Source organism: Sceloporus undulatus, chromosome 3, assembly GCF_019175285.1.
Source record: "Sceloporus undulatus isolate JIND9_A2432 ecotype Alabama chromosome 3, SceUnd_v1.1, whole genome shotgun sequence".
In the NCBI taxonomy this organism is placed as follows: Eukaryota; Metazoa; Chordata; class Lepidosauria; order Squamata; family Phrynosomatidae; genus Sceloporus; species Sceloporus undulatus.
This window is the reverse complement of record NC_056524.1, coordinates 3,418,528-3,440,423: the sequence shown is the minus strand read 5'-3', so window position 1 is coordinate 3,440,423 and position 21,896 is coordinate 3,418,528. Positions and strand designations below refer to the sequence as shown.

Here is a 21,896-nt window from a genome sequence, read left to right as displayed (position 1 = left end):
CTTAGCCAGGAAGAGCTAAGGGCATGAAGGCTGAGAGATGCATCCTTCAAAATTGAAATCAATGTTTTATTATTGGGGGAAGATGCATCTGGCATTTGTTAGAAAGTTGGAAATCAAAGGCATTGCCAACTGGGAATTGTCACCTCTTTGTTTAGGATGTGCTAATGCATGGTTCCTTGAAAGAATGGGACTTGGTGTTAGATAACTAGCAATGGTTTATAGGCTAATAAGGTAGGTTTGATTTGGCTTTCAGGAAAGTCTGTGCTTTCCACGTCAGTGGAGGACCGAGCCCATTTTGGGTTTTTAGCCTAACTAAAAGAGATAACAGGAGAGTAAAAGAGACCCTTAGCTCAAAATTCATTTGGCACCTTGGATTAGCTCTGTAAAAAATGCCGACAAATCTTAAACTGCTTTCATTTTTCATATTATTAATTATTTCACAAACAAACTTTATGTGTGTATTATTATGTGGCTGTATGTGGTGTGATGTTATCTTTATGTATGATTTAAACAACATTTAATAAAAATACATGCAAATAAAATAAATAAAATTCAGACAAAACCAGAGTGCATTAAATACCCCCCACTAAGCTGCATCTGCACTACAGAAATAATCTAGGTCGACACACACTTTAACTGCCATGGCTCAAAGAGTAGGGATTCTGGGAATTGTAGGTCTGGTAGACATTTAGCCTTCTTGTGTCAGAGAACCAAGCCACAGTTCCCAGCATTCCATAGCATTCCTGCTAGAAGATGTAACACCAAAGGGATATTTTGTGGGAGACCCCCCGTCTGGAAAGCACCACTGTATAAACTGTGTTCAGTTTTGGGCAAGCAATTCAAAAAGGATGTTGAGAAGCTGGAGTGTGTCCAATGGTTGGCCACCAACATGGAGACGGGTCTGGAAACCATGAAGCCCTATGAGGAACGACTCAGGGAGCTGGGGATGTTGTAGCCTGGAGAAGAGAAGAGAAGAGGTGATATGATCGCCCTGTTTAATATTGAAGGGGTTTCACATTGAGGAGGAACAAGCTGTTTTCTGCTGCTCCAGAAATAACAGGACCAGGAACAATGAATCCAAGCTGCAGGAAAAGAGATTCCAGCTCAACATAGAGGAACTTCTGACAGTAAGAGCTGTTTGACAGTGGAAGTGACTCGCTCAGTAGTGTTTGGGTCTCCTTCTTTGGAGGTCTTAAGAGAGGCTGGATGGCCATTGTCAGGGATGCTTGATTGAGAGTTCCTGGGTTGGACAGATCCAATGGGTTGGACTGGGCACCTTGGAATCTCTTCCAACTCTATGATACTAAAGCTTCAGTTTGAAAGCTCAGTCATCAAATTATTTATTTAAGTTGTGGCAAAAGGAGATGAGATGGTCTTTGTGCTCCCTTCCCACTCTGATTTGGTGAAGGGTTGGAACCATGCCTTACAAGGAAAGATTTAGGGAGCTGGATATGTTAGTTGCTGGAGAAGAGAAGGTTAAAAGGTGATATGATAGCCCTGTTTAAATACTTGAAGAGATGTCATATAGGATGGGGCAAGCTTGTTCTGCGCTCCAGAGATTAGGACCCAATGGAGCAAATTGGCAAGCTGCAGGAAAAAGATTCACCTCAACATAGGAAGAACTTCCTGACGTAAGGGCTGGTTTCGACAGTGGAACACATGCCTCCTTCGCGGAGTGGGTCTCCTCCTTGGAGGCTTTTAACAGGAGCTGGAATGGGCGCATCTGTCGGGGGTGCTTGGATTGGGAGTTCCTGCATGGCAGAATGGGTTTGGGCTGTATGGCCCTTCTTTGGGCTCTCTTCTGAACTCTACAATTCTATGATTTTATAATTTTCTCCAGGTATGAAGTTTTCTCCAAGTAGTAGAATGCCTTGTCCCTCCTTGTTCTGTAGGTGGGATCAAGAAAGAGTAGGGTCTGGCAACCGAATGATGCACATTGTGGGTGCTATTTTTGTTTTCCTTTGGGGAGGAGAGAGAAAGGAGAGGATGAATTGTCACTGTCCCATGAAGTGAACGATCGCTTCCGAAATTCTTTGTTCCAGCTTCATGCAGCAAGACAGAGCTGACAACTGTAAAATTCAGTTTTTCATTTGAAAAACGCCAGCTTCTGCCTGCGATGCCGAGGCCTCCATGAGTCTTGTCTGTTCTGCAAGAAGCGAAAGGAAGCATCTGCAAATAGAGCAGATTTTTACTGGTACTGATTTATTTTATAAACTCGAATGAATGAAACAGGACCGTGTCCCAAAAAGGGGCATGGATACTCTGGGTTTTGCCCCTGCTCCTTGATTTTATTTATTATTTAATACACAAACCCTAGATATTGAGAGCCAACGTTGGTATGTGCTTTGAGCATCGGACTAGGCTTCTGGGAGATGCGGGTTAAATCTCTGCTCAGCATGGAAACCTAGATGATCTTGGGCAAGTCTCACTCTCTCAGCCACAAAGGGCATGGCAATCTTCCTCTGAACAAATCTGGCCAAGAAAACCCCATTCATGAATCAACAGCCTCATTCCAACTGCCTTTTAAAACCAGATGGCGTGTCGGCATAACTGGTTTCAAACGATCCTATTCCCACTTAATAATCGAATCGCAGAAGTGATTCCGAGAGGGGGGCCAGGCTCCAGCCCATTGACCTGCATCTTTTTGATGCTGATTTTTTCTCGCCTCTTTTATGATAAATCGATTGCAGCGCATGTATGATCACAAGTGGACTGGAATCAATTCAAATTTCCCCTTTAGCTCGGCCGGCTGGAACCAAATCGATTTGAATCGATTCATTGTGAAGGAGACCTCAAGTGTTTTGATTGCAGAGCACAGTGTAGTGTATCCACAATCTGATGTGAACTGCATCCTCAATTCGGATTGCATACCAATTTATCTGTAAGTGAGAATGATGCCTATATCACTTATAATCACACGGGGGAGGGCAAAACTGAGGTTTAAATAGCCCAATTATCCCCTGCAAAACGAAATATTGCATTTAAAGATATCCACGATGTCGCTATTAGAAGCATAAAAAAGGGTGATAAAGAGTCAATAAACATACAGCAAACCATCATGGGGAAATCCTGATCGAAATTATTTGTTTGCTGTTTATGCCTCTTATTTTTTGCCTCTTATAGCCTCCCTTAATAGCGATGTGTCTGAAAAATCTTAAATGCGATATCGTGTTTTGCACGGATACGTCTGTTTTAACCCCCGATTTTCCCCCATGTGATAAAGTGGAAGAGGCCTCATAGAGTAGCCTTAGGGTTGCAATAATGTAGAAAAGACGATGAAGGCACACAACAAAAACATTAATATGGATATTGAGCAATGCTCTGCCCTTGGTATCCATTGGGGTTTGGTTCCAGGAACCCCCCAAATCCAGGATGCTCAAAATTCCATTATATATCTCTCTCTCTCTCTCTCTCTCTCTCTCTCTCTCTTTCTGGCATTGCTTCACAAACGAATGTTCAGGAAGGACTCATCCCTCTCTTCTACAGAGCAGCGCGTTGATGACTAAAAAGGCCAATCTGAGATAACAAGTCCGTGCAGAAGCACAGCGGAAAGTCTCTTTTGGGGTGACTGTTTCCGGTTTGCGGTTTCTTTCTGTCGTTGTCTGTTCTCTTCGAGACTCGTTCGCCGTGAGCTTCGAAAAAAGGCTTCAGCATCATGGATAGTGCGTCTCCATGCCTCCCGATGCGAGGGCCAAGGCGGACCATGTTGGTGATCAATTTGGCCAAGCCTGAGATGTTTGTTTTCAGAGAGTCCTTGTATCCTCTTCTTTGGGGCCCCCTCTTACGCTTTGACCCTGGCGGAGTTCACATAGAATACTTTTTTTTTTTGGGGAGGCGATGGTCCTTCATCCTAGAAACATGTCCTGCCCAGCGCAGCTGCGTCCCCAATAGCTCGGGCTCAATGCTTGGTGATCCCGCTTGCTCAAGGACAGCAACATTTTCACATAGTTGCAGTCCGTGTATTTAGAATTGTGGTAAACGCGCTGATGAAAGCGTATCAAGGAGTCAGTTGTTGGCGATAGTGGACCATGTGTCAGACCCATAAAGGAGAATAGACAGTACAACATGGCTCTATACACATGTTGATGTTTGATGTTCAATGTCAGTGTTTTGTCATATACGACATAGTAAGAAAGGATTGTCCCCTATATAAAATGGCAAATTATTTGCTTTTGGGATTTTTTTTTTTTTAATTTCACTATGTGAATGCTTACAATCCATGGATTGTAGAATCTGTGAATATGAATTTAATGGTTTTTATTTTAACATGTTATTTTGATTTCTCCCTGTTTTCTAAAATGTCTTACAAATTGTTTACTTATTTAAATTTTTAAATGTATATACAGTTGGCCCTTCTTATTACACTGATTTTTTATACACGGATTCCAGCATCCATGGTTTGAAAAATGTTCAAAAAAAGTAAAATTTTCCAATATCAAACCTTGATTTTACATTTTATTTATAAGGGACACCATTTTGTGCTGTCACTATTTTAATGGGACTTGAGCTCCACAGATTTTGTTATCCATGGGGGATCTTGGAACCAACCCCAGCGGATACCAAGGTTCCACTGTATTTTAATATTCTTGTACTGTTTTAATTGGTATTTTTTATATGGGAATAGAAGAAAACAACAACACAACAACAGTTCTCCAATGAAGGTTTTCTAATTTTTAACACAGATAAAAAGCCTGGATTTCTGAATTAAGTATCCTGCTCGCTTGACAATATGCATCTTTGTGGCAAGATTTCTATGCCTTGACTTCCAAGTGTCATGGGACTATCTTTCCCCGTGTTTTTCTGCTGTCCCTTTTCATTCATCTCCCATGCTGGATGCAATTTCCTCTCAGTTGATGGCCACTTTCCCTGCAAGAAACTAATACTTCCAGCAACAACCCAAACATTCTTGGTTGCTTCATTAGCTTTGCCAACTGACCAGAAAAAACAACCTCGCCTAGCTGTAATACCCTTAGCATGTGCAGAGCTCATGCAGGAAATCTCAATCAAAGCAAAGCTAGTTCCCTCCTCAATGTGACATCCCTTCAAGTATTTTAAACAGGGCTAACCATATCACCCCTATCTCTTCTCCAGGCCTAAACATCCCAGCTCCCTAAGTCTCCCTCACAATAAGGCATGGTTTCCAGACCCTTCACCCATTTTAGTCGCCCTCCTTTGGACATGTTCCAGTTCCTCAACCCCTTTTTGAATGTGGTGCCCACAAACCTAGCATTCCCCCCCCTCCACTGACTGGACACACACTGATCTTTCCCAGTTTAGGCTGAATTCTGTTTTTCATTTGTTGAGGTGAGTGGCCAGGACAGAGTAAAGGTGGCATCACAGGAGGACATTGACTTTCTACATCCCTGTGTCTGCCTGGAAGAAGAGTGGATCATCTCCTCCACTGGATGGGAAGATTTCCTGCTTTGGAACAGGGCACACCCTCTCTGCATTTTACGGCTGGAGGTTTCAGGTGATAAGCATCAGTTTTTCAACTTTGCTTGCAGGGTACTTTCTACATCATTGGGCTTTAGTTTGACATCTGAAGGAGTTTTAATTTTGACTCCCCTACCTCATAAGTTCACCACTCTGCTCAGTTTCTTTTAAAGCTTTCAAATCTGGAGAAGTACCACTATCTTTATCTTCTTTGGTCACATCTCACGTGAAATCCGTGGGGCCACAGGCTGGAACATGAGCTAGCAATGGCGTATGGGCAGCTAAGAAGGGAAGGCAAGCCTAGGCTGCATCAATAGGATTATAATGTCCAGAATGAGCAAAGCACTATTCTTATGTCCCACTCTGTCTGTGCTTGGCCAGACCCAACCTGGAATACTGCATCCACTTCTAGGCACCACAATTCAAAAAGGATGGATGACAAGGAGGCCAGCTCCATCGGGCCAAACCCAAGTAGCTATCATAGATCATAGAGTTGGAAGAGACCACAAGGCCATTTACTCCAACCCCATTCTGCCATGCAGGAACTCTCCATCAAAATCCCCCCCCCCTGAACAGATAGCCACCCATCTCTGTTAAAAACCTCCAAAGAAGGAGACCCACTACTCTCCAAGGGATTGTGTTCAACTGTTCAAGTAACTCTTACTGTCAGGACGTCCTAATGTTTGAGGTGGAATCTCTTTCTTGTAGTTTGCATCTATTGTTCGTTTCGATCTCTGGGAGCAGCAGAAAACAAGCTTGCTCCATTCTCAATGTGTGACACCCTTCAAATACTAAACAGAGAAAGGCAGAATTGTTGTGTTCTGGTGTACTTTCAAGTCTTTTCTGATTTTATGGCAAACATATCCCAGGGTCGTCTTGGCAAAGTTGTTTCAAAGGGGGTTGATAAATAAAAAAAACATGCTGTTTATGGATGGGGAAGGGGAGAGAACCCTCTGTTGAGGAGGGGTGGGCAAGACAGGTTTAAGTAAGTAGCGTGTCCAAACGCACACCAAATCCTGGCTTTTAGACACCAGTGGAGACCAACATTTATACACCATACAGCAAACCAAAAAAAAAAATAAAGAATTCTGGGTATGACAGTTTTAGGTGTTTTACTCTCTGCATTGCTAGAATATGGGGGCCAAGGTTTTAGGGGGAGCAATGTTTAGGAGGGGAGGCTGCTCATGTTGTTGCATAAACAACACTTTATGGGACACGGCTAATTATTCACACACACCCCATTCCTATGCATAGGTGACTTAGGGAGACACTGTTAGGACCGGCCGGGACAAAGTGTAGTTCCAGGGTTCATAGAGAATCTAAACCTAGAGTTGGAAGAGCCCCTAGAGCCATCCAGATCAACCCTTTCTGCCAGGCAGAAAGACACAGTCCAAGCACCCAAAGATGGGCATCCAATCTCCTTTAAAACTCCCCAAAGAGGAGACTCCACAACCCCACTCCTCAATATGACACTCTTTCAAATTTGAAATTGGTTATCATGTCACTCCTTAATCTACTCATTCCTGAGTAAACATATCCGAATCCCTAAGTCGCTCCTCATAGAGAATAGTCTCCAGACTTTCACAGAATCCTAGGGTAGAAGAGACCCCCCCCAAGGCTATCCAGTCCAAGCCGATTCTGCCAATGCGGAAGACACAACCCCTGTGACCTGCGGCCCCCAGCCTCTGTTTGAAACCTCCCAAGAAGGAGACCCACTAATCTCTAAGGCACATCTTCCGCTGTCAAACAACTCTTTCGTGAAATTCCTCCCAATGTTTAGGTGGAATTTCTATTCCGAGCTTGCATCCATGCCTTGTGTCCCATTCTCTGGAGAGCAGAAACAACTTGCTCCATCCTCAGTGTGACACCCTCAGATATTTAAACAGGGCTGCCAGCCACCTCTTACTGTCTTCTCTCCAGGATAACATCCGCTTCAAGCCCTCCTCAGAGAAGTTGTGGTTTCCAGACCATTCACATTTTGGTTGCCCTCCCTGGACACACTCCAGCTCACAACACCTCCACTAAAATCATATCGTAACAACAACAACAACAAACACATGTTTCTGTGACTGAGAGAGGCTGCATATATCATTCCTTAGTGTCCTGCAATCGTGCACTGCCGGGAAACCCTTTGGTTGGGGCACTTCTAGGCTGGCAAGGCTGGGTTTTGCAGTCATTAACAAATGTATAGCAAATCCCCCGCACTTACAAGATTGTAAATCCAGGCTGACACGCAGAAGTGCCAGAATGGAGAAAATGGGCAAGGATACCCGTAGACCTTGCTGGACGCGTGGTACCAGGCCGCCACGGCGACTTCTCTGTGGATTTGATGGATATAAGCTATCTTCCCTGTCTTGGCATGCTCCAGATGTGCGGACTGCAGCTCCCATCATCCTGAGCCAACATGGCCAATGACATCCTCCTGCGGCAGGGAGAAAAAGTCATAGGATCCAGGAATTGTACTATGTGGATCTATGACCAACATCTTGTTAGTGACACACATGTGAAGACAGGGTGGAACCACTCACATACAGTGATTTTTTTTTTTTGGTGGTGGGTGGGTGGGGTGGGGAGAATGCACAATGGTCTCTCCAGTTGATGGCCGCTTAAGCTGAGGTCTACATGGGGTGATTGCACATGGGCCATGCTTAAAGCATGTAAGCACCCCTTGTCCTCTATGCACTGCCTTTGAGCTTTGATCATTGCAGTTCCACAAGGGCTGGCCAGCCATGTGCACTAGCCATGGATCTACATGTGCATATGCTGATATGCGCTACATGCACGTATGCTGATATTCAGCATAGGTGCTGTGTGACATGACTCCATTGGTGGATATTTATGCCGAAGGAATTAACAGCAATGGGAGGATCTCAACCCTAATCTCCAAATCTGGGGGAAATTCTAAATTCTGTATCTCTTCGGATGTCATTGGACTGCAGTTCCTAGCACTCAGCACCACTGGATAGAGCTGATGGGCTTGCCAATCCCACAACATCTGGAAGGCTCCATTATCCCTTTATTAACAAAAAAACTGGCTGCCACTGAACAAAGCATTGCCTTAGGGGAGCCTTTCCCAAACTTTGCTCCTCCAGATGTTTTGGACTTCAAGTCCCCAAATCCCTGAACATCAACTAAATCAATGGCGTACCTACCTGGAAGCATTAGGTTTGGGAATCTTTGCACTAGGGACTGAAACTGCAGGGGCCTCCAGAGGTCAATGGACAGCATCTTCCACCATTCACTACCCACAAACTATGCTGGCTAAGGCTGCTGGGAGTTGCAGTCCAACTCTTGGGAAACAGGAATCTCATCACTATATTCTATGAAGGAGGGAGCAAGACAACTCCTGAGCAGCTGCATCGGATTTTTTTTAACCTAGAGGTAACAATTTAACATGATTTTCACCCCAAGTTGAAGGAATTCAATGTTGTGGGTGGTGAGGTGCATCTCTTTCTCACATCTTTCCAAATAGACAAAACCTGTCAGAATGTTATATACCCACAGGGAGCTGTGTTTCTTTTTTTGCATAACAATGTTAAGCTGTTAGTAAGTTGAAAGAATCCAAGGAGCTTCTTTGCTTAAGAAGGACAATTAACCCTCCGCCATTAAGGCGAGTAATTTCATGGGGGCCAATCCATCAGACGGATATACAGACTGGGCAGGGAAACCCCCCCCCCCCCATTAATCTTCTGCCATCCCACTTTTTCCAGCTGCTTTGAAAATGTCTCAGTTTCTCCCTCCTCCTCCCACTTTCTCCATTTCTCCAAGTGCCATCCACTCCAACTTTCTTCTTCCATGCAGGAAGACACCATCAAAACACTCCTGACAGATGGCCATCCAAACTCTATTTTAAAACCTCCAAAGAATGAGACTCTACCTCCTTCCGAGGCAGCGGACAGCTCTTACCATCCAGAGGTTTTTCCTATTTTTTAGGTGGAATCTTTTTTCCTGTCATTTGAATCCATTGCTCTGCATCCTATTCTCTACAGCAGCAGAATATAAGCTTGCTCCGTCCTCAATATGGCACCCCTTCAAATATTTAAACAGGGCTATCATATCACATCTCAGTAAGTGACATGGATGATGCACTGCCACGAAATCCAGGCTGCATTTGCATTTCAGATTTAATGCAGCTTGACACCGCTTTAACGTCTATGGCTCAATGGTGGGGGATCCTGGGATGTGTAGTTTTGGGAGATATTTAGCCTATCCTAGTCTCTGGAGCAGCAGAAAACAAACTTGCTCCATCCTCAGCATGGCATCCCTTCAAATATTGTCATTGCTGGTCTGAATTCTATTATTAGTTCCCATTAGAGCTGACCCACTGAATTGATGGCATTTACCTATATGTTGACTCACCATTCAGCAATTGGTTTAATGGATTTACTCTCGTTGATATTAACCCACGGGATTCAGGTCATTATTAGAAATGTTTTTACAATTACTTGGTTAAATCCAAGATGAGTCCTTCCTACAGAAGGCCCACTGAAATGGAGAAGACTTGCCTGTCACAACAAATGTTAATCCTCAAGGACTACATTGGGTCTGCTCTCAGTAGGAGTCAAATTGATTTACCCACTAATAATAATAAATAGCAAACAACATTAACATCAGTAATAACTGGTATTGTCCAAATTCACAGAGGGTTACTGGAAGGTGGAATGTCAGCCCTGATCACCAATGCAATTTTTCCTTGCACAGAAAAATGGACACCAAAGGGATACATCCACTGGACATGGAGGTTCTGCTCCAAGCTTGGAAAAGGTGATGTTTTTGGACTACAGCTCCCAAAATCCAAAATCCAAAATTACAAGAAAAGAAATTGCATCTAAACATTAGGAAGAACTCGTTGACTGTAACTTTTTGACAGCAGAATGGACTTCCTTGGAAGTTTCCACATTATGTTGATCCTATGGTTCTTGTGACCCTATCATTGCATTTTCTTGGTAAGATTTGTTCAGAGGAAGTTTAGAATCATAGAATCATAGAGTTGGATGAGACCGCAAGGGCCATCCAGTCCAATCCCCTGCCATGGCTTCCTTCTGAGGAGACCAAGGTTTGATTCCCATCTTGGCCATGACACCCACTGGGTAACCTTGGACGAGTCACACTCTCTCAGCCTCAGGGGAAGGCAATGGCAAACCGCCTCGGAACAAATCTTGCCAAGAAAGCCCCATGATAGGGTTGCCATAAGGCAGAAATGACTTGAAAGCACACAACAGCAACAACTGTGTCGACTCACCATTCTGCCATTGACCCAGTCAGTCTACTGTGGTTGGAAACAACCCACAGGATTTAGGACTAAGTCTGCATTAGCTGCTGCAACCCTCCCAAATCCCGTATCTCCCAAGATGTGTTGGACTACAAATCCCATAAGCCCCATCCAGCTCAGGGGTGAGGAGAGTGGGAATTCCAGCACATCTGGAGGGCAGTGAGCTGGAGCCCCCAGGATTGTTCTCAAATTATTGGCCTAAATGGGGTACGTTCCAACTTGCGTAGATGCACTGAGTCAATAGGGTGCAGCTTACTACATTCCCATTGACTGCATGGGTCTCCTCTAGCCAGGACTACAGATGGGGTGAAGTTTTGGAGCTCTTCAGATGAAACCTTCCACATCACAGACTAATCAATATGGACCTAGGAGCAGACCTTGGAAAAGTTGTTTTAAAACAAACAAACAAACAAACAAAACCCTATGACCTTGGGCAAGTCCCATGCTCTCAGCCTAGGGAAACGGCAAATCTCCTGGGAACAAATGTTGCTGAGAAAACTCTATGATAGGGTTGCCTAAGTTGGAAATGACTAAAAGGCACACAACAACAACAACAACAACGACTCCTGGGATCTCCCAGACCAGGATAGGTTTGTAAGAGAATTCTGAAAAATGTAGTCATATTGAATCATGGAAGTGGATAATTTTGCCCATCCGGTTCATCCTCCTTCTTCCATGCAGGAAGACACAATCCAAGCACTCGCTGTGACTGATGGCCACTTTGTTTAAAAACCTCCAGAGAAAGAGACTCCACTACTCTCTGAGGCAGTGTCTTCCACTGCTGAACAGCTCTTACTACCAGGAAGCTCTTCCTAATGTTGAAGTGGAATCTCTTTCCCTGCAGCTTTGTGTCCTGTTCTCTGGAGCAGCAGAAAACAAGCTTGCTCCATCCTCCATATCCTGGGATTTGTAGTTTTGTGAAATATTTACCCTTCTATGTCAGAGAGCGTCTGCCACTGTTGAATACTTGCTTACTGTCAAGAAGTTCTTCCTAAAGTTGAGGTGCAATCTTTTTTTCCTGCAGTTTGCATCCATTGTTCCGTGTCCTATTCTCTGGAGTAGCAGAAAACAACTTTGCTCCATCTTCATCATGACATCCTTTCAAATATTAAAACAGGGCTATCATGTCCCCTCTTAACCCCTTCCTCTCCTAGCTAAACATATCCAGATTCCTAAGTGCTCCTCATAGGGCTTTATGGTTTCCAGACCCTTCACTATTTTGGTTACCCTCCTCTGGACACACTCCAGTTTTCAGCATCCCTCTTGAATTGTGGTGCCCAGGATTATTCCAGGTGAGGCCTGACCAAAGCAGAACAGAGTGGCACTAATACTTCCCTTGATCTAGACATGATATTCCTATTGATGCGGCCTAGAATTGCATCGGCTTTTTTAGCTGCTGCATCACTCTGCTGGCTCATGATCAGCTTGTGGTCTATTGATTCATAGATGCCTTTTGCTTTATGCCATCAAGCCCATTGTCACCCATCCTATATCTGTGCATTTCATCCAAAAAACCAAATTTTCTGCGTTCTGGATATGTTGGGGATTGAACCTGCACCTCTGACATTCAAAGCTCTGTTGTTACCACTGAGCTACTGTATGTTGCCTCTGACAATGAGCCACAGATTCCCCCCTGCTCCTGGCAGATAATCTGGGTCAGATGCCTCTGTAATAGTCATGGCCAACCCAGCACATTCCATATGGGATGCACTACAACCCTCATCATCCCCAGCCATGCTACTTGGGGATGATGGCAGTTGTAACCCACCCCAACTTTGCAAGGACTGTGTCAAAGCAGACATGGTTATTTATATGGCTCCAATGGAGACAATGAGAAACCAACCAAACACTACAGCAACTGGCTAGTTGGCACCCAGAATTTAAGAGGAAAAAATACTTTTGGGGATTGTAAATCTGAGAATCCTTCAGCATGGCTAGTAGGTATGCTAAACTGGGGATTCTGGGAGTTACAGTGACATTTTCAAGCTCCGACTGTCACCATGTGAACATTGGAGCAGAACTGTAGTTGGGTTTCTAAACTGTTTTGTTGTGGAGAAGATGAATAGACAGACAGATAGATAGACAGACTGATAAAGAGACCAATAGATAGAAGAACATCAATGAACGCAGAGTGCAGTGACCTTACCAGTCAGACACAGCAGGGCAGTGTTACCCTGCAATGGACCCCACGGATCACACACAAAGAATAAATCATGCCAAAGCTGAGCATATTCTAAAATTATTGCAGTTAAGCTTTATAGAAAAAAACCAAAACCAAAACCAATCCAAGCACAATGCAGTTCATAGAAATGCACATTTCAATTTATTTGCTTTAGCCGGAAACTAACAGCAGCTTTGGCCAGCTGTTACCAGAAACTGGGAAAGGCCTGTCTTTGGACTGCTACTCTCAGAATCCCCAGCCAGCTTGCTGGCTGGGGATTCTGGGAGTTGTAGTCCAAAAGGAAAGAGTTGTTCCCCGGGGGGAACCTGGGTATCTGACCTATCAGGTTTTCTGTCCTGTCCAAAACCACCCTCAAACCAAACTTATGGAAGAAGAAAGAAACTAGAAGGAGCACTTTTTTTTGGTGGAAGATTAGCGAAAAACAGCCCTAATCTAGATCTTCGTCATAAATTTCGTAATTCAGAAAATGGTGGTTTCTGCATGCTTCAGAAACACGCAGGTCGCCTCGGCCTCTGGGGGAAGTACGGAAAGGTTGCTTATGGTTTTTGTCCCTTCCTTTGGCCTCATTTCGTTCCTGACAATTAATAATAATAATAATAAATAGATATGTTTTTAAAAGTTTTCTCTAATGTCAAACAAAACCGGCAAGACAACGACAACCTCGGCTCCCACGAGGAGAAGGTCACACATCCCGTTCTTCTGCGATTGCGGCACACTGCAAACGGCCAACATCTGGAGCGCATTGGCGGCCATGGAACAGAAATAGTAATTTCAGGTGGGCGGCAGGGAAGAGGAGAGGCAATTTTGGACCGGATGCAATAAAAAATCCCAGGAGGGTTGCAGAATTGCATTGGCATCCAGGTGGAGACCGGAGAGAGATAACAACAGCACAGAGCCAGCTGCAAAAAAAGTACAAACTCACCCCAAAGGGATGGCTTTGGTCCAGGAGCATCCGGCGGTCCAAGGCAACAGTCGGGGACCCCTGGCTTTGCCATTATTATTTGGCCAAGGGGAAAAATAAGTATCACCAGAGGCTTGTGCAAAGGATGGGCGGCATCGAGTTTCTTCCAGAAAATGAACACTGAGTCTGGGGGCTTCACCTTCCCTGACCATAAAGACATTGCTAAATCCCGAAACGCTGGCAACTGCAGGAGCCGGGGGAAGACTTGGAAAAGACTGTACAGTGGAAGACAATTTCTAACCTTTTCTCTCCCTGGGTTTTCTAAATGCAATTAAATTCCCTTTTTAAACTCTCTTTAGGTTTTGGAGTAGAAAGCAATAGGACCACTCAGTCCCATCAGCATTGCAAGCATAGTTGGTAGGGATGTATGAAAGGGACTTTTTGACCCCAGGACTTGAACTCCTATAGGATGGGGCTGGTCCCCTCTTGGCTTTTTATTCCCACAGACTTTTTAAAACAGAATTTTTTTAAAGATTTGATTTTTAAATGAACTTCTTTTTCATAGTTTTCCATCTTTTAAAACTAAATTGGAGGTTTGTTTTTTAATACTGAGAATAGTTAAATTCTTTTTTAATGTTTGTTTTTTGTATGCAGCGGGCCCTTGGTATCCACTGCGGTTTGGTTCCAGAAACCAGCCCCCCCCATGGATACCAAAATCTGTGGATACTCAAGTCCAATTAAATACAGTGGGGCATCATCATCATCATCATCATCATCATCATCATCACCACCATCATCATCACCACCACCATCACCACCACCACCACATTGGGCCCTTGGTATCCACTGGGTTTCGACCCAAGACCCCCGTGGATACCAAAATCCATGGATGCTCAAGTCCCATTAAATTCAGTGGCATAGTTAAAATGGTGTCCCTTATATCAAATGGCAAAATCAAGGAGTGGTTTTTGGAATTTATATTTTTTGGAGTATTTTCAAGCTTTGGATGCTTGAATCTATGGATTAAAAAAATATCCGTGGATATGGAGGGCTGACTGTATATTGTTCTTTTAAATGGTAAGTCCCTTTGAGTCCCAATTTTGGAAGGAAAGTGGAATTCAAATAAATATAATAATAACAAGAACTCCAGAAGTCAGCTGGAAACAGTGACGTAACACGGTTTTCTAGGACTGCAGGGGAAATCGGCAATGGTCCCCAAATTACTCACTCTGGAGCAGATGTTTATTGCAATGTGGCTACTTGAAAGGAAACCATTTCTATTGTACTTTGAGGCAGATGATGATGATGATGATGATGACAACAGTAATATCCAGGAATGCATGGCCATGATGACCAGAGATGCTGCCTTCAGTTATGGCTGCTATATGAAGGAGACTGGAGAATCCACTCAGTGCTAACCACCAACCCCCCCAAACTAGGGATGCATCTACACTGCAGAAATAATGCAGTTTGATACCACTTTAAGTGCTGAACTTCCATCCTATGGGATCCTGGGATCTGTAGTTTTGCAAAATCTTTAAGCCTTCGCTACCAAAGAGTGCTGGTGGAGCCTCACAAAACTGCAAATCCCAGGATTCTGTGGGACGGAGACAAGGCAGTTAAAGTGGTGTCAAACGGCATCATTTCTACAGTGTAGATGCACTCCCCAGTCATTCTTTGGCTGTGTCTGCACTGCAGAAATAATGCAGTTTAACACCACTTTAAGGGTTGCAGCTCCATCCTATGGGACCATCGGATTTGTAGTTTTATAAAGCCTTCTCTGCCAAAGGCTGCCGAAGCCTCACAAAAATGCAAACCCCAGGATTCTGCAGGATGGAGCCATGGCAGTTAAAGTGGGTTTGAACTACATGATTTCTACAGTGCAGATGCACCCTGTCTGGTACCTTTGGAATTCAGAGTAAAAACTGGAATGGATTCACCACACTACTGACATGGGAGAAAGGAAGGAAGGAAGGAGAGAGGCATCCATGCTCGTGGGCAGACAGGCATTCACCTGGAATGTATTCCCAGATAACAACTGGCTCAAAGTACAGCAAAAATTGTTTGCTTTTGTGTAGCCATGGGCATCTCTGGGAAGAGACAATTCTGCCACATGGGCATTTGTTCCCTGAAGCCTAGGCTGCATCTGCACTGCAGAAATAATGCAGTTTGACACCACTTTAACTGCGGTGGCTCCATGCTATGGACTTTTTGGATTTATAGCTTGGTGAGATATTTTGCCTTCTCTCTCGGAGAGCTTTGGTGGCACAACAAAATACAAACCCAAGGACTTGGTAGGAAGGAACTATGACTGTTAAAGCAGTGTCAAACTGCATTAATTCTGCAGTGCGGATGCAGTTTATAGACTTGGGTCCCAGCCATTTCTAAATTTAATGCTACATCAGGATCAAGACAATCCTTGCAGCTCCAAGAAAAGTTCTTTGGGGGTTTCTGCCAGGGATAAGGGGCAGATGGGTTGGGTTGGCAGGAGCCCCTAAATTGGCTTTGGTGGCGGCAGATGCTTTTCTCTGCTTCTTTGGTTGGAGGGAAGAAATCCAAGAGCGCAGAAGGATGGCGATGGTTAGCCAGGAGAAAAGAATGGGGAAATATTATTTTCTTCCCTGCTGGAGAACCATTTCCATGTAGAGAGACATGGAAAGTTGAGCCCAGTCCTTGCCAGCCTCTGCTTGTTGTTGCTGCTGCTGCTGTGTGCCTCCAAGTCATTTTTGACTTAGGGTGACCCTAAGAAGAGCCTAGCATAAAGTTTTCTTGGCCGGATTTGTTCAGAGGGAGGATGCATTGCCATCCTCTGAGGCTGAGAGGGTGTCACCAAACGGCTGCCAGGGCGTCCCTCTGAGCTGGCCGTGCAGCTGGAACTTTCCTGTGAGATCAACATCACCCCGAAAGTGATGCCAGGGATGGGGAGCCCTGAAGAGATTGGACTAATTCATCCCCATCTGGAAGCCCTGGAAGAAAGGCGCTCAGGGGGCTTAGCAATGGGCCCTTGGCTGCCTCAGGTGAGCCCCATCCTGCAGAGTCCCTGGGCCAAAACGCCCTCCCAGAAGGGCAGGGACCACTCCCAAGGAGGCCCCGCTGAAGTCTAGCTGAAAGAAAGGCGCGAGGGAATTTAGCAACGGGCCCCTGGCTGCCCCAGGCATCGCCGATTGGCTGGAGCCCCGAGATGCCCTCCTAGGAAGGGAAGGAGCCACCAGCGCGGAGGCCCTGCTGCCGAGGTCTAGCTGGAGTTTGGGTCCAGGGAGGCCTAGTTCCCCCAAACCCCGCAGCCTTCCTCAGAGTTCCCCGGGGCTGGCCCGTCGGGGGTCGCTGTCCTGTTCGTAGCGGTAATGGTAGCCCTCCATCTGATCCCGGCAGGCCTCCCGGAGGTTGTTGAGCCACCTCTTGATCCCTCGGCGGTTGAGGTAGAGGACCATCAGGAAGACCACCCCGATCAGGGCCAGGACGATGCCGAAGAAGACGTAGGAGGCGGTCTCCAGCTCCGGGTCCTGGCCCCCCGGGGGCTGGGGCTCCAGGAGGCCCCAGTGGCCAGCCTCCTCCTCCTGCCTGCAGCCCAGCTGGAGGGGCCTGAGCCGCCGGAGGGGGCTCTCCTTGAGGCGGGCGGGGGAGGCGCAGCGGAGCTCGGGGGCGTCGGGGGTCCTCCAGGAGGCGTTGCGGTGCCAGGCCAGCAGGGGGCGCAGGGAGGGGCAGTCGCACTGCGAGGGGTTGGGCGCCACCTGCAGGCGGAGGCGGGGCAGGGCCAGCAGCAGGCCGTCCAGGCGCTCGGCTTTCCAGGCAACGATGGAGTTGTTGCGCAGGTCCAGCTCCTCCAGCCCCGGCGGCAGGCTCCAGGCCGGCGGCGGGTCCCGGAGGCCGTTGCCCCGGAGCTCCAGGCGGGCCAGGCTGCTCAGGTTGAGCAGGGCCCCGTCCAGCAGAGCCTCGGCGTCGGAGCCCCCGAGGGCCTGGTTGAGGCGGAGCGTGGCCAGACGGCGGCAGCAGCCCAGGCCGAAGGCCGAGGGGTGGATGGCCCGCAGCGGGTTGTGGCTCAGGTCCAGCGTGGCCAGGGCCGGCAGCCCGGCGAAGGCGCCCTCCTCCAGCCGCTCCAGGCCGTCGTGGCTCAGCAGCAGCAGCGTCAGGTTGGCCAAGGGGCGCCGCGGCCCGGAGCCCGGCAGCCAGCCCCCGGCGAAGGCCGCCCGGCCCAGCCCCGACAGCCGGGCCCCGACGATGCTCAGGCTCTCCGCCGCCCGAGGCACCGACTCCGGAGGGCCCTCCAGCCGCACGAAGCGGCACTGCACCGTGTCCGGGGCCCAGAAGCAGAAGCAGGGCGAGGAGGGCGGGCAGGAGGGCGGAGAGCGGCCCAGGGACCCCGACAGTAGCAGCAGCAGCCAGGGCCAGGCCCAGGGCCCCCGACCCAGGGCCATCCTGGCTGGCCTTGGCCACTCAGGGGCCCCGGCCGCCCTCTGGCCCCAGGGCCCCCTGCGCCATGGAGAGGATCCGGGGCTGGTGGCCCGGCGGCAGGGGTAGCTCGGACCTAGGCCTCCGGGGAGAAGCCTTCTTCTGGCTGGAGCAGTGAGGCCTCAGGCGGCCCAGACGGCGGGGCCGGCACTGGTCCCTGGCCTCCTGGAGGTCCCTCGGTGGTCCATGGCAGCGGGGCCCCTGGAGAGGGCGACTGGCCCTGGAGCCCTGGCCCCGGAAGGCTCCACCAAGAAGGCTGCCAGGCCCTGGAAGAGGCGCCAGGCGGCAGGGGCTGCTAGTCAGTGGCCCTCCTCCTCCTGGAGGTCTTCCCGAGGGCCGGCCCCAGCTTCTGGCCGAGTCCTCCGGGGAGAAGGGGCTAGTCGTGGCTCTTCCTGGAGCTCTGGCCCGACTGGCTCCGGCTCCCGCTCCAGCTGGCCTCCCTGGAGCCCTTCCCGGGGCCTCAGGCGGCTCCAAGGCGGGGTCAGCCCTGCCAGGCCTTGGGGAGGAAGGGGCTCCGGAGCTGGAGGCTGGCGAGTCCGGAGGGAAGGGGCTGGCGGGCGGTCGGGCTCTCCCTCGAGGCTCAGGCGGCTGCAAGGCTCTCCTCTGGGCGAGTCTCCGAGCTGCCTTGGCTAGCTGCCCTCCTTCCTCCTTCTCTCCTTCCTTCTCTCGGCTGCGAGGCTGGCACTGGAGGCAGGACGGAGGAGGAGGAGGAGGAGGAGGGCGGGCTTGGCACCCAGCGCCGGGCAGCGAAGGCTGGCATCCCCAGCCCAGCAGGGAAAGAAAGGGATTGGCTGCAGGGAGCTCCCCGGGAGAGAAGGGGCCAGGCATCCCTGGCAGAAGCAGCCAGGGGCCAGGGAGGCTGGACAGGGCACCCCCCAAACCCCCAGCAGGATGGAAGGCTCTCCTCGGGGGACTTCGTGCAGAGAGACTGCCTCCCTTGCCTTCCCTGGCATCGCTCTCTGCCCACTTTTAGGACCGACTCAAACCAGGACAGGACTCGCCCGAGGGAGGCATTGGGGAATATGGGCCCATAGGGAAACACAGGGCAACGCTTCTGCAGCCATTTCTCTCTGGGCTTTCCGATGCCCCCTGCTTTTTCCTGTCTAGCCATGGGGAAGGGGCACCCAGAGGGCACTGGGCCCCAGAAGTCTGTACATGGTCAGTCTTGCAAAAAGAGAGCCCAGAACGGGGCTCTTTTGCGATGCCTATATTCTGCTCAGTTGAAGTTTGGCATTTGGGGACTGAAGGGATTTTTTAGGGGGGGGAAAGAGTTTTTCTTGGGGGGGGGATGTCCTCAGCCCACTCTTGTATAGAATCATATTGGGACACCCCAAAAGGCATCCAGCCCAACCCCATTCTGCCATGCAGGAACTCTCAGTCAAAACACACCCGACAGATGGCCATTCAGCCTCTGTTTCAAGACCTCCAAAGAAGGAGACTCCACTGCACTCCGAGGAAGGAGTCTGTGCCACTGTCAGGAAGTTCCTCCGAATGTTGAATGGAATCTCTTTTCCTGCAGCTTGCATCCATTGCTCTGGGTCCTGTTCTCTGGAGCAGCAGAAAACAAGCTTGCTCCCTCTTCAGTATGACATCCCTTGTAATACTTAAACAGGGCTATCATATCACCTCTTAACCTTCTCTTCTTCAGGCTAAACATCCCCAGCTCCCTAAGTCGTTCCTCATAGGGCTTCATGGTTTCCAGCCCCTTCACCATTTTGGTTGCCCTCCTCTGGACACATTTCCAGCTTCTCAATGTCCTTTTTGAATTGTACCCAGAAGTGGACATAGGATTATTCCAGGTGGGGCCTGACCAAAGCAGAATAGAGTGGCACTATTACTTCCCTCAATCTATTGATGCAGCCTAGTATCACATTGGCTTTTTAAGCTGCTGCATGACTCTGTTGACTCATGTTCAACTTGTGGTCTGCTAGGAAGGACTCTTTCCCATGCCGTCTTGTTCAGCCAGGTGCCCCCCACCCTATATCTGAGCCTTTAATTTTTTCTTCTGTAGCTACATCCCTGGAAAGAGAGACCCAGCAGAAGTTGGGTTGGTGCCTCTTCTTTGTGAGTGCCATTACTTCTCCTATGTGAAGCCACTGGCTTCTTTCACTGGGCATCTTTCAGGAATGTTTGAGTTGTGTCTTCCTGCATGGCATGGGGCTGGCATGGGGTTGGACTATTCTGTGGTTCTAGATGACCTTTATAGTCCCTATTGGCTAGCCCAGAAGGCCACTTCTTTGCTTGCAGAACATCTCAGGTTCTGCATCTTCTGGTAGACCTAGGAAAGAGTCCAATGCGACCCTCTGATTTGTCTTTTTGACGGCCGAAGGAACCCATAACACTCTCCTTCAGTACCTTATTTCAAATGAAAATGGATTTTCTTCCTCTTTCTTCATTGTTGAGCTCTCACACCTCTATAGAGAACATGGAAATAATATGGCAGGGAGCTCATCTTCTAGTTTTGGGTTTGCTGCACTGGCAGAGAGTTGGACTAATCCAGTTTGAGACCCCTTTAACTGCCCTGGCTCAGTGCTAGCAAAGCCTGGGAGTTGTAGTTTATCGTGGCAACAAAGCTCTTCAACTAAGAAGGCAAATGTCTCATTTCCAGAATTCCCTAGCATTGAGCCAAGGCAGTTAAAGCGGTCTCAAACTGGATTATTTCTGCAGTGTGTTTTCGACATACGTTGAAGTAAGAAAGAATGGAGTTGCAGTCATTTTGGCTCCTTCTTGTTTTTAGGTTCCTCTGTTGCGGCTAAATTGCACACCTTCAGATCCAGGAAACATATTCAGGGCTAGCCAGGCTAGCCATGCAGTAAAACAGAACAAAATCCACAAAGCCGTGATACCTTTATTGGCTCATCTCCAAAGCAGAAAGTACATTATGCAAGCTTTCGGAGCTTGCATTATGAAAGCAGCGCTTAGCTTTGCACAGGACAGGGACAGCTGGATCTCAAGGGAAGTTACTTTTCTGTTGCAGCATACAGAGAGTTGAAATTTTATTACCCATCTCTTATTGTTCTTTGTCTTTAATCCTCATAGTGGCCACACTGCAGAATTAATGCAGTTAGATATCACTTTAATTATCATTGCTCCAGCCTACAGCATCCTGGGATTTGTAGTTTGTTGTGGCACCAGAGCTATCTGACAGAGAAGGCTAAATCCCAGAATTCCACAGCACTGAGCCATGGCAATTAAAGTGGTTTCAAACTGCATTAATTCTGCAGTGCAGATGCGATGAAATCATTCAGAACCATCTTAAATGACAATCTGAGATGTCACCTCTGTTCTCCTGTATGGTTTTTTAAAAATAATAATTTTTATTAATGCAAACACTAGATATAATTTAAATGCTACATTACAAGATACATACTTAAATTAAAAATGTAAGCAAACAAACATTGCACGACAAAGAGAGAAACAAACTATGGTTATGTCTTAATTAATCCCTTGTCAATGACTCTTTCCCCCCACTTCCAACAGATCTTACACTTTATGTGTGTTATTGCTTATTTTCTCCTGTATGATTTTTAACCTCTTTGCCTGATGAAGAAGCCACTGAAGCTCCAAAGCTTGCATAATAGATTTTAGCTTTTCGAGTTGCCCCAATAAAGGTATCACTTGCTTTGTGGATTTAAGACTTAGGTCCAAAACACACTGCA

The 21,896-nt window shown here is 47.5% G+C and overlaps 1 protein-coding gene across 1 annotated transcript; it reads right to left on the bottom strand.

Moving 5' to 3' along the window:
• Nucleotides 1-15,613: 15,613 nt before the first annotated feature.
• On the bottom strand, nt 15,614-18,203 carry TPBGL (trophoblast glycoprotein like). The gene has a single exon (XM_042456875.1). The coding sequence runs from the start codon at nt 18,201-18,203 to the stop codon at nt 17,079-17,081; it is 1,125 nt and encodes a 374-aa protein (XP_042312809.1). The 3' UTR covers nt 15,614-17,078.
• Between the last annotated feature and the right edge of the window lie 3,693 nt (nt 18,204-21,896).

Excerpts from the sequence above, each read along its gene's own strand:
- TPBGL (XM_042456875.1), bottom strand. The coding sequence starts at position 18,203 with ATGGCCCTGGGTCGGGGGCCCTGGGCCTGGCCCTGGCTGCTGCTGCTA.